At 34.4% G+C, this 12,031-nt stretch overlaps 1 protein-coding gene across 1 annotated transcript in view; it reads right to left on the minus strand.

Moving 5' to 3' along the window:
• Positions 1–3,178: 3,178 nt before the first annotated feature.
• PCDH17 (protocadherin 17) overlaps positions 3,179–12,031 on the minus strand; it is a 92,602-nt gene continuing 83,749 nt past the window's right edge. Inside the window, exon 4 of the mRNA XM_053936478.1 lies at positions 3,179–5,299. Within this exon, the coding sequence (XP_053792453.1) occupies positions 4,617–5,299 (683 nt within the window). The 3' untranslated portion in view covers positions 3,179–4,616. The remainder of the gene's footprint in view (positions 5,300–12,031) is intronic.

The following is a 12,031-nucleotide window of genomic DNA, read 5'->3' on the forward strand; positions in this document are numbered from 1 at the left end:
GACAGAGAGGGCCACATATTCTGAGGTATTGATCATAATGCTCAAATACATAAAACCCAACCAAACAAAAGAAGTTAATGAAAGTGTTAAATTATAACAACAAACACAAAAAAAACCAGACATAGGACTTAGAAATATTTTTCCCAGCAATTTATCACATTGTTTACAGCAACATGAATAAAATTATTCACACTCTTAAGAAAGACACAATTTAAAAAGTTAAAAAGCAAAAACCAATTCCTTGCATTCTTCAGGTTGTCCTCCACTTGTATTCTTAAGCAGTGTTTTGATCTCTCCTCCTAGATTGACAGTCTGTAAGAACTTACAGCCCCACCCCATTTATAGTGTTTCTGGTGAGCTCACCAGTGTACTAAACCAAAATATCCTTTACTCAGCTCCATGTTTCTATGACCAAATAACAACCTCTAGGGATTCAGTGTATCAGCTGCTTAAAAGATAAACCTACCCAGCTTGATGAAAACTCTTCTCCACTTTCCTGTTGAGAGAAAACAGTTACACATTTCTAATAAATGAAGCAGGAACTGTCATTTTTTTTGCAAACTGATAACTAGCTATAACAGTCGCATTGCCACAAGTTGCTTTTCCAAAGTAATTACCGTCAGGCTCCCTGTGGTATGCAGTGTTTAACACATTTCTTCTGTGTTAATGAATGCAAAAGCAGGCAACACCACTATTAGTAATCGCTTTTTATTTGTAGTCCTCATTTTCCAGATAGGTCACATTAAACACAGCCATTAAACAATAGCGGTTGAGAAAATCCATACAATGTATGCTGCTTTTGTTTGGTTTTTTTTGTGTCATTCACCAGTCATTGGTGCAATTTTGAGTCGTATGGGGAGACAGGAGCTGATAAATGAGAATGCCAACCTGTATCACAATTGGGCCAGAGAAGTCAAAACCTTAATCAGATTTCATTCAATTACACTTCAAGTCAACAAATCTTGATAGCCAAAACTCCCATTTAAATTAATGCAATAATAACTGCTGCCTGATGTCAAAAGAAAGCAATTAAACAATAATGAGTGGGCCTATGTTATGCTAGGCTTCAGACTCCCCCTTGACCTCAGCGATTTCCCTTCCATTTGACAGCAAGCAACATGAAATCTTGTTTGAACGGTGTATCTTGCTCCACTATGAACAAAGTTTGACTTCTAGGGGTAACTTGGATTTGGAAAACTCTATTCTTAAGTGGCAAATCACAGTTCAGGAGAATCTGTTTCCTGATAAATATGCCAATTAAAAAAAAAAAGGAAAAAAGAAAGGTCTGATTTTGAGTTCTGATTTGATTGGCCAATGGTATAAGGAACTCCCAATTGTTGGGTTTTTTTAATTAAAAAAGATACAGAATGCCTTATTCATTATTCACAGTGTACAGTACAAATTTATTAGTTGCTTTACTTGCCTCCCTTAACTCCAACTTTACTTTTATAATCTTGTGAAAAATATTTCCTTTCAGTCTTATAAAGCATGTGTATAAAAAATGAGAGAAATAACTCATAAACTTTATCTTTCATTGCTGCCTCTTTCTCCAATGGTGATAGTATAGATATCACAGAGAAAAAAACACTTAAAATTCTTTTGTGTGCAGTACGTCCTTCACACACAATCATTTTAATTTTGACTGAACCAGCAAAACTCACATTGTATGAGCTCTGCTGGTTTGCTGGTTCATTATGTATCCATTCTAAATTGTGAAAGAAATTTTAACCTGGGATAATCTTATACTGGGAAGCAGTATGCCAGTTCTACAAAACAAGGCAGTGGAAAGAGAAATTAAATAAAAGCAAGATTTCTTAAACTCTTCTATAAAGCTGTGAGTCATGAATTCTGAATTACCTCAGAGTGGTAAATAAATAATCACTACTAAATACCAATAATGTGTTAAACAGCTAAAGCTAGTAAATCACTAATGACAGAGAGCCTTAAGGTAAATTCCTCTTACATTGGCACAGCCCTTTCTCAGAATGTTGTGGTTTTATGTCTTCAGAAACATACAATGAATTGTACAATTGGTTACTCAGTGTTAAAATCATTTGTAAAATACACAAATCTCCACACTTGACTGCATTTACATACTGGTGTAGATTTTGCTGAATAATGGATCTTACTGGCAGAGCTAAAGACTTGGTGCACAGACACTGAAGTGATGGGCACCACAGAAATACACAGAAAAGACTGATCAAACAATAAGAATCCTCTCTACTATGGAATTTCAAGCTATCAAGCTATCAAGCAAAACCAATCTTGGATCTCCTGGCCAAAAAAAAAAAAAAAAACCAAAAAAACAAACCAAAATTATATAACACAGACAACACCACGTTTTAGATACATAAATTGTCCAAAACATGGAGAGTAGCTTGATAAGACATGTACAAGATCCTTCATTTTGCATGTAACTGTAGACATGTTTTAACAGGAGCTAAAAGCAAACTATCAGAATTGGTGTCTCCCAAAGACAATAAATTGTAGGACAGATTAGCTAAAATCACCATTTAAATGCAATCCCAAAACCAAAATAGGCTGTTGGGTCAACTTTTGTTCTTGAACTGATAAAAAACTATGGCCTGTGGTATTTCAGATTGCCAACCCCTTTTATAAATGTTTTTATAGTAAAGATTAAATTTAAGAAACCAAATTCATAATTTTTAAACAATGTGCCATAGTGGTATTTTCAGCAGAGTATCTAAAGCATATAAGGGACAAATCCTGAGCTAAATATTTTATTCTTCTGCTTCTTCTTGTACTGTGGAAGTTCATTTGTTATTTTCCAAGTTTCATCCGAAAGTAATTTTGAATTTTTCAAATGCAATAAAAACACTCTTAGGAAACAATAATAAAAAGTAGAAATAGTATATCCCAAGTTATTCTAAATTATTCTGCAAATATTATTCAGATCAAGTGAAAACCTGACTAAAAAAAACCCTCAGAATAAGCAGCATTTATCTAGAACTGCAGTAAGCTATTGCACACTCTAAAGAATCAGATAAAATACTGCTCATGCCACATTGGCACTGATATATTTTTCAGCTCTATAAACTTAATACCAAAACTTTTAAAATGGTGGCACCTCTGAAGAATTCAATCAAATATCCTACATTGAACAGGCTGGCTGCATGTGTTGGGGAAAAAAAAAAAAAAAAAAGAAGGTTCCAGATGTTGGTTCAAGTGTAATTTTTGTTATTAAACATGGGTTTGCAATAGAAGCTTCTACAAGGACCTGCACATAACCATGACTGATGGATGTATTTGTAGGCTGTTCAGTTAGCTCCATCAGCTCACTCAAACATATTTTGAACAGATTATGTACTGGAGTACTTCGTAGACCATACATTAAACAAGAGACTTTGCTCTGAGGCGCTGCTTCCCATATTCCATGGGGAAAAGGAAGCAGGAAAAAACAAAACTCATAGAGTTCGACAGCTACTGAGGCAACACTTGCCATTTACAATATAAGCCCAAATATTTTTGCAACACAACTATATATTAATTTAATAAAATACACAATATAGCTCTTATACACTCAACAATTTGGCTCATATGCACTGAATCTGCAATAAATCAATAAAAATATGTCATTTGATGTAAACACACTGAATCATCTTACATTTGCACATTTAAATGACAATGTGATTTTTGTGGATGTCTGACATTTTCACTTTCCTGAGCTATTTTAGTGTCCACAAATAAATAAAAAAGTGTTAATAATGTTAATTTCTTTTCTGTATTACTGTTAAGGTAACTCTTTTTTCCCCAAATTTTACTTCATTTCCTTTTCTTTTTTTTTTTTTTTAACTTATCACTAACTATTTATAGCTTTGTTGGACACTAAAATGCTAAATAGATATTAAAATCTTTTTTTTTTTCATTTTATCAAGTGAATTAGCTTATGTGTGTGCAGGACAAGATGGACTATATAATTCTACATTTAATCTTAATATGATATGTAGTGCTTCATTAATGATGAGGATATGTTTTTTTGAATAATGATCTGGAATGGTTATTTTTGTTTTATTGTTCTTTTTTTCTTTTTTTTTTTTCATATTTCATATTTGTGGCAGATAACTTTGTACATAAATGTTTACCACAAATGAATGTTAATGTTTGGTGTCGCTTGGACTACTACAAGAACTCTTTATAGGACTTTCAGTAGAAGCCTGTGGTGGCTGCTGGAAATTCACCACAGATCAGCATTATTCAACCCTGTTTTTCTCGGGGTTTATACGTAAACAGTAAAGTCAGCATCAGCTGTTGAGGACAGTCTTAAAGTATCAGACATATTTCCATTCCATCTTTCTCACACCTTCCTATCAGATTGTCAAAATGGTACTGTCTTTCCTTCTTTCATTTTGTTCTTGGTGTACTTGACTCTGTCCTAATGAAAGTTTGGTCAAAATGAAACCAGTGTTATCTGTCAAAAAGAAAGAGCAGTGAAAAGAACATACTTGTGGGCACTTCAGATGTTCACTAAAAGCCTTAAAGCAGCATTGGTCTTCCTTCATTCCTGTAATTCTGTTACAACCAGGGAATTTATTCATTTATTTACTTTCAATCAGCAGAAGAGGAATGCAACTGCCAGCCTGTCCTTATTTTCCCCCTCACTTTCTGATGGCCACAGGGTCGCTTCCCCGGCAGTCCTGCAAGAGCTTGTCTATTTCTCTCACAACTTCCTCGGCATCCACCGACTCCCTGCCTAGATCCCGGGCTGAACGGTCTAACTGCTCCAGAACAGAGTCCATCTCACTCGAGTCTCGGCTCACTCGGGAGTGCACGTCTGCAAAGGCCCTAGCCATCTGATCTGATGCAATGAAGGAAGCGTCCTTTGACTGTTTACTGGGTGATAGATACTGACTGTCAGTTGACAAGTACTGGCTGCTTGGTTCAGCCAAGGCTCCTGATTTCACTTCACAACCATCCAGTGGTCCTTTTGTTGAGGTGCAAGGCTCAATGCATGTCTTGGTTGGGCTGCTCGATGCTGAGGGAACCTCCTGAAGCAGAGGACTCAGGGCACGTTTGGCTTTTAAGTAAGGTTTAACATTGGCAATGAGAATAGTGTGCTCTCTCTTGTCTTTCCCAAATGTACAAAAAGTCTTTTTCCCAGTGGGATTCACAGTTTCATATGTCTCAGTCTCAACGTTAGCTTCAACTGTGGGTACAAAGAGATTTGTGCGATAATCTGCATTCTCAGCCTGACTGGCTGCAGGGAACTGTGGCATCCAACACCTGTCAGAATGACCAAGCACTCTGCATTCATCTGTGCAGTTAACACATTCTTCTTGTTCTGCAAAACAAAGGAGAAAGAGAAAAAATTCTAATTATAAGTGGATTTATTTAGGCTAATGGATAGTCTATGATCATCATATGATGGGCTTACTTGACATCTGGTTTCTTAATTATGGAGAAAAAGAAGAAGCTATAATTAAAATATTTCAGAAGGTTTGCATAAACCTGTTAGTTGAGACAATAGATATATTTAACTCTGTTCTCCATGTATTAAAGCATTCACACAGCCCAATGGAAGTATAAAAGGGTCATAAAAGACTCAGTGGAATTGAGCTTCATCTGTAAACTAATCTACTGTAGAAATCTTTTAGGCTTTATTCTGTAAAACTCATACTAGAAAAGAATGAATAGTACTTAGGGAATTCAAAAGGAATTATAAGGATTAATTATTCAAATCAAATAACAGAGCAGTGACTGCCTTTCTGGAAATACAAACACTTCATAAAAATCAGCAAGCTGTTTTTTCTTTTTTTGTCACCTCCATTTCATTTGTAATTGTTATGTTGTGTGATAGTCACGAAATAAAAAGGTTTTCTTGAAAAGCCTACTTTTCCTGCTGAGAACAGAGAACTAGATCTTCCATCAGTATGCATTAAATATAAGCTTGTCATAAAGTGCATATTGCAATTTTATTAGACATGAGTATGGATCATGTAATCAGTTTCCCCTTTTTTGTTTTGGTGCAACTAAGTGAAAATGGATTTGCTCCATACATACAATTTGGAAGAATGACAAATGGTGATACACTATTTGAACTGATGATGTTTTCAGATAGAATTTCTATATCTTTATTTCTTTCAAAGAATGTAGTTAAATTAGATTTCTTTTCTACACTTTTAGAACATAAGTTTTGGTACTTCCTGTTCTACAATTCAAACAAAATTTTCTGTTTTAAAAACCTTGGCTTGTGTGTCATTTGCATTAAGTAGGCTACATTTGGGCCAATATTTCTTGTCTTATAATTGTACTCACAACTCTAATCAACTATCAGGAATAAGAAAAATAATAAATAGAATAAATCCTTTTATCATCTCTAGGTTTCAGTTAACTATACATTGATCTTAATAATATTTCTTTCACAAAATGTGAATATGGGTTCAATACTTATTTTTTGAGGAATTTAGTATTTAAAAAATGCTTGGAATTCCAGTTAGACCAAAAACTGTTGGCATACCTTTAAATATAAGGATGAAACACACATACAGACAAGCAGAACAAGTCTTCAGAAAAGCAGAACAAACATTTTGACCCAAAGATGGGGAGAATTTAAGCAATCATCATCTTTCTAAATTAGAAAATAAATTCCTAGTAATCTTATATCACCACCTGATTAATGGATGATTGCACTGCAGAAACATGACAAAAGAAACACTGAAGTTCATCTATGGTAATCCAAGAGTATAAACTGTTTTCCACATTTCTAAAAAGATATGAATAAATTGGACTTAAATTAAACTAAAATTGTATTATGTCACAGTGATGTTGAATTAGGATAACTTGTTCAAAAAATGATACTTGTTAATGATCCCATGGTGTGGAAAAGTGTCATTCTGCATATTTGCTCCCTTTCCTTGAAGACTTTAAAATCTAAGTCTGGTATAAACCCTGGAAAAGTACCAAAAGCAAGAAAGAATTAGGTACAGGGATAGCAGGGCAAACTGATTGTTGAGAAAAATGATGCAACACAGGGGCCTTAAACATAAAGTTCAGAGAGGTGAGTCAGCCTCAGCTATGTACCTGGTAAAATCATGGAACAGATCTTCCTGGAAGACGTATCAAAACATATGGAAGATGGGGAGGTGATTAGACACAGACAACAAGGTTTCATTGAGGACAGATTGTGTCTGACTAATCTGGTGGCTTTCTACAACGAAGTGAATGCATCAGTGGACAAGGTAAAGTCTTTTCTAAGGCCATTGATATGGTCAAATATTGATATGGCCACAATATTCTTGGTGCTAAATTGGAGACTGATGGATTTGATGATGGATTGTCAGATCAATAAGGTAGTGGCTGTATGGTCACATGCAAACAGCTGCAGTCAATGGCTCAATGTCCAAGTGGAAACCACAATGAGACGTGTCCCTCCAGGGTCCACATTGGGGCCGACATGATTTATTGTCTATATTAATAAGATAGACAATGGAACTGAGTGCACCCTAGAATCACAACAAGCTGAGTGGTGCATCTGGTTCGCTGGAGGGAAGGGATGCCATCCAGAGGGATTGACAGGCTTGAGAAGTGGGGGCCATTATGAAGTTCAGCAAGTCCAAGTGCAAGGTCCTGCACCTGAGTTGGAGAAGCCAGTATCAATACAGAATGGGGAATGGACAGATTGAGAGACCTGTTGAGAAGGATTGGGGCTACTGGTGGATGAAAAGTTGGACATAAGCCAGCAGTGTGCACTCACAGCCCAGACAGCCAATTGTGTCCTGGGCTGCATAAACTGAAAGCAAGCATATTTAGATCGTACATGACGTAGAAGCTCTTTGATATGAGAGTAGTGAGACACTGGAACAGATTTCCCAGAGAAATTGTGGTTATCCCATCACTGTGAGGTTTCAAAGTCAGGTCAGACAGGACTTTGAGCAAACTGATCTAGCGAGGGACATTCCTGCCCATGGTAGATATTTCAAGGTCCTTTCTCACCCAAACTATTCAATGATCCTATAATCTCCAAGGAAAATTAATCCACATGCTGGTTTTAGTATCCAATAAAACTAAAATTATCATGATGAAAAGCAGGAGTAAAATAACCCCAACCTTAGGACTGTAACAAAGTGGCAGAACTGAAAATATTCTAATGAAGAAATTTAAGTTTGTTGTGTTTGATTGTATTTCACTTGAATGAGATGGCACTGGTATGCATAACCAAAGAGAAAACATATGTGTGGCAATTGCTTAATTAAATGGGAGCCATACAAATGAAGGACATAGCTATACACCTCATTCCACCCATTAGTTCATCTCCACTAAACTTCTCTGTATCTAGTTTTCTGGACCGTCTACAGCATCAAACAGCTGCTGCTTTAAAACAGCCAAGGGAAACTGCTACTCTCTCTCTCTCTAAAAAAAAAAAAAAAAAAAATCCCGAAACAACCAAACAACCTCCTCCTGCTCCAAAAAAACTCACTCAGAAACAGAACTCCACAAATCAAACCAAATCAATATATCTTTAAAAACACCTTCATCTTCCTTTAGAGTAGACTTGTGGCAAGCTCAGCCTCCAACTTTAAAAATGGACTTACAGAAATAGGAGAAATAGGTGTTTCCTTCCAGATTTTCCCTAACAATATGTAAAGTTATTTTTTCTCTCATATGGAATTCATGACAATTATGAGTAAAAGCTTTCTGGCACTTTTAAAAGTTTACCTAAACAACTAATCAGCTGTTCAACTAACTTTTATGTTGTAAGCTTAACTATCCTTTGTATGGATATTTGTAAACAATTTTGTTGCTTTATAACAAAAGACAAAAATAAAACCCTGCTGCATGTTAGCTACCATAAAATGCTCAGAAATGCACAATCAATGGACTGGTACTTTTCTCTGCTCCTCTCTTTTCAATTACTCTATCAAAGCAAGATCCCTCTTTGCTCCTTCCTTTCTCACAAAAAAATAACCCAAACATGACAGTCTATTTCATTATACCACAAAAAAGACATCTGTAGCAGGAAAATTCTGTCTCTCAGGTAGTAGTTTTATGTCATATTATCTTTAAATATTCATATATATATATAATCCTCTACTCTGTACATTGACAACGTGCATATGTATATATGCATATATATATATATTTATATGAAATATAGAACTAGGATATTCTATTTTGACACTGACACTTTTTCTAAAACTCAACTGAACTGTATTTCTTTAAAAAAATAAATATTCCCTGAACTAAGATTGAAACAAACAATCTCAGTTGAAAGGTAAAGTTCAGAGAAGTTCTCAGTCACTGGAAATAAGTACTGCAAACTTATTCAGTAGGTATTCTGTTCTGTGCCAAAAACTATGCTTTGAGATTTTCAACACTCATTAGGTTAATTTATTGCAACCAAGTTATGTTTGAAGATTTACATTTTTAGCTCTCACACACATGCATACATATACACTGCTTATGAGGAGGGGCCTTCTGCATTGTTTAGATTATTCATTACTGCCAATAAAAATACAAAGTTTGCTGGCAATCTCTAAGTAAAAGAGATATATGTCATGTAGTATATACAAGTTATGTATATATTTCATGCTCTATTTTCTTTCCCCTTCTCATTTCCTGTATTTTTAAAGCAATTATTATACTTGCATTTAACTCACTGTATTGACTAACTTTCCATTTCTGCTCCCTGGACATGGTAGCAGTGACTGAATTAAATATGAAGCAAAAAAAAAAAAAAAAACAAACAAACAAACAAAAAAAACAAACAACCAAAAATACACAGAACGACCTTGATTTGAAACCCACCTGCATTGCATGAGCTTTGGTTCTCTAGCCCTGAAAATCTCTGCCTTTGCATTTCATTATTTTATGTCACATCATAGAGAATGGATTTTGAGTATTGATTATCATACATTATAAGCTGTTTGTTTCACCATTAGCCTGTAATTTTGACTGCTACAGCTACCACACAGTGAGGAAAATCAAACAGGGATTTTTGTACTAGTAGCAGAAACCGCAAACACAAAGTGAACTATCACCACCAAGGGCCAAATTAGTACATATGAGAAAATAGAATCAATTTAAAGGTAAATATATAAATACATATGTAAAATAGGTTATATGCAAGATGTGCTGATAGAGTGATATGCACCATCGGTCTTTATCTCTGTGCTTGTCTCCCTCCCATTGAAAATAAACCCTTAACAGTGCATGTGTGTACAATAAACAGAAGCAGTGTAGAGGTTTTCCTAGCTCTCTGGAGCTTTAAGGGTAAACAGTCAGAAGTGCTTTATGCATTTAGGGGAGAACATACACTAAAATAGAACTGCTAAATTATCAGCGGTAGAAAGAAAATGAAACAAGATATCTGTAAACAACAGTTACCTAGATAGGAAATGTATTTTGGATGGAAATTCAGAGATGGTGTAGGATGAAAGTTATATTGGCAACATATAAAATGTAATGTAAGGTATGTATTTTGGCACAACAGAAGACATATCTTACATATTTTATTCTATTACCAGATGAGTTATATTTAATATCGGCCTTCTGTAGCAAGCTAAAAGCAAAATATTCTTATACTGGGGTATCTACAATTTCCTACAATTTCTTTATAAATATTGAACAAAAGTAATTATGGCCACTGATTTCACCCTAAATATATTGTACTATGAAGTTAATTAATTAATGCTTTAGATAGCTGGCTCCTTTCAATGGCTAAAACAGATATCTTATTTTGACTCACTAATTATATTAAATTGGCATAATGATAAAAAAAGAGGAAGCTCAAGAATTTTTTTTTTTTTTAAACATTAACTTGGTGGAAAAATCAAGTCAATAAATACAATGTTTTCTGCAATTTAACTGGTCCCTAATTATTTAAATTATACATACATACAAAGCAAAAAACCCCCAAATTTAAGGTAAACAGCATGCAAACAATTCCAAGAAATATTTTATGTACTATACTTACAGGATGAAGAACACTATAGTCTGTATTGAAGTACTCCATACAATTTGATACTAAATGTCAAGATTCCCATATATGGGAAATCAGACTATAAATATATGTATATACACATATACAAATATGCTTTTATATATATTTATGTAAATAAATGAATCTAGGTATATTTAAAATCTGATTACCCCTGGATTTCCTGGGTATATAAATAGGCATAGACTTAGATCTACAGCTAGATCTATGCTATCCTATTCATCACAAAACCTGTAAACTATTTTATCAAATTTTATTCGGAGTTAAACAAGGCAGACAGAGTTAAGATCATTATAATTTATAAGATTTGAACTGATTGTCATTCAAGTGCATTCTTCCCTAAGAACTTCTTACTCACAAAATATTTAAAAATGTAGTTTTTTATTGCCATTTGTTCATCGATAAAGACTAAATAAGAATATGGCTAGCTAAGTTCATGAATAACACTAAATATTTTAAAATACCAGTAGCTTTTGTTATTTTTAATTGTCCTAGGAAAGACTGTCTTTCAGATATTCTTTTTTCTCTTTCAACAGGGGATGTCTAGTTTTTGCTATTGCATAAACACTTTCTTCTAACTGACTATTTTTTAAATTCTTTTCTATAATTGTGAAAGCTAAATATAAGCCTTAATTGTAAGGGATGCTTCATAGGTTGATTTCATTGAGTGGAATGACTAGCAACTAACAGGTCCAAATACAAAATAAACCAGAGGACCCATTTCAAAATATATGCTGCCTTCTTTTTGAAAGCATGTAGTTTCATAATACCTTCACTCTTGAAATGTTCTATTCTCCATTGCATTACAGAGAATAGTAAAGCACATCTTTGATGATCCTTTTCACATGACAAAGATCTGTCTATGAATGCATACATAGAATTCACACTTCTTTGTGTAGGACATCACCCTTGATGTTGTGAATTTTTATTCATTATTGAAAATATTTCCATTTAGAATTTACTCAGTTATGAAATAAAATGTAAAATTCTCTGCAGCTTGTATTTCCCTGGTCTAACCACAAACACAGTATTCTTTACTCTGGGAGTGGTGAGGCACTGGAACAGGTTGTCACATTC

Source organism: Vidua chalybeata, chromosome 2 (genome assembly GCF_026979565.1).
Source record: "Vidua chalybeata isolate OUT-0048 chromosome 2, bVidCha1 merged haplotype, whole genome shotgun sequence".
NCBI classification, from domain to species: Eukaryota; Metazoa; Chordata; class Aves; order Passeriformes; family Viduidae; genus Vidua; species Vidua chalybeata.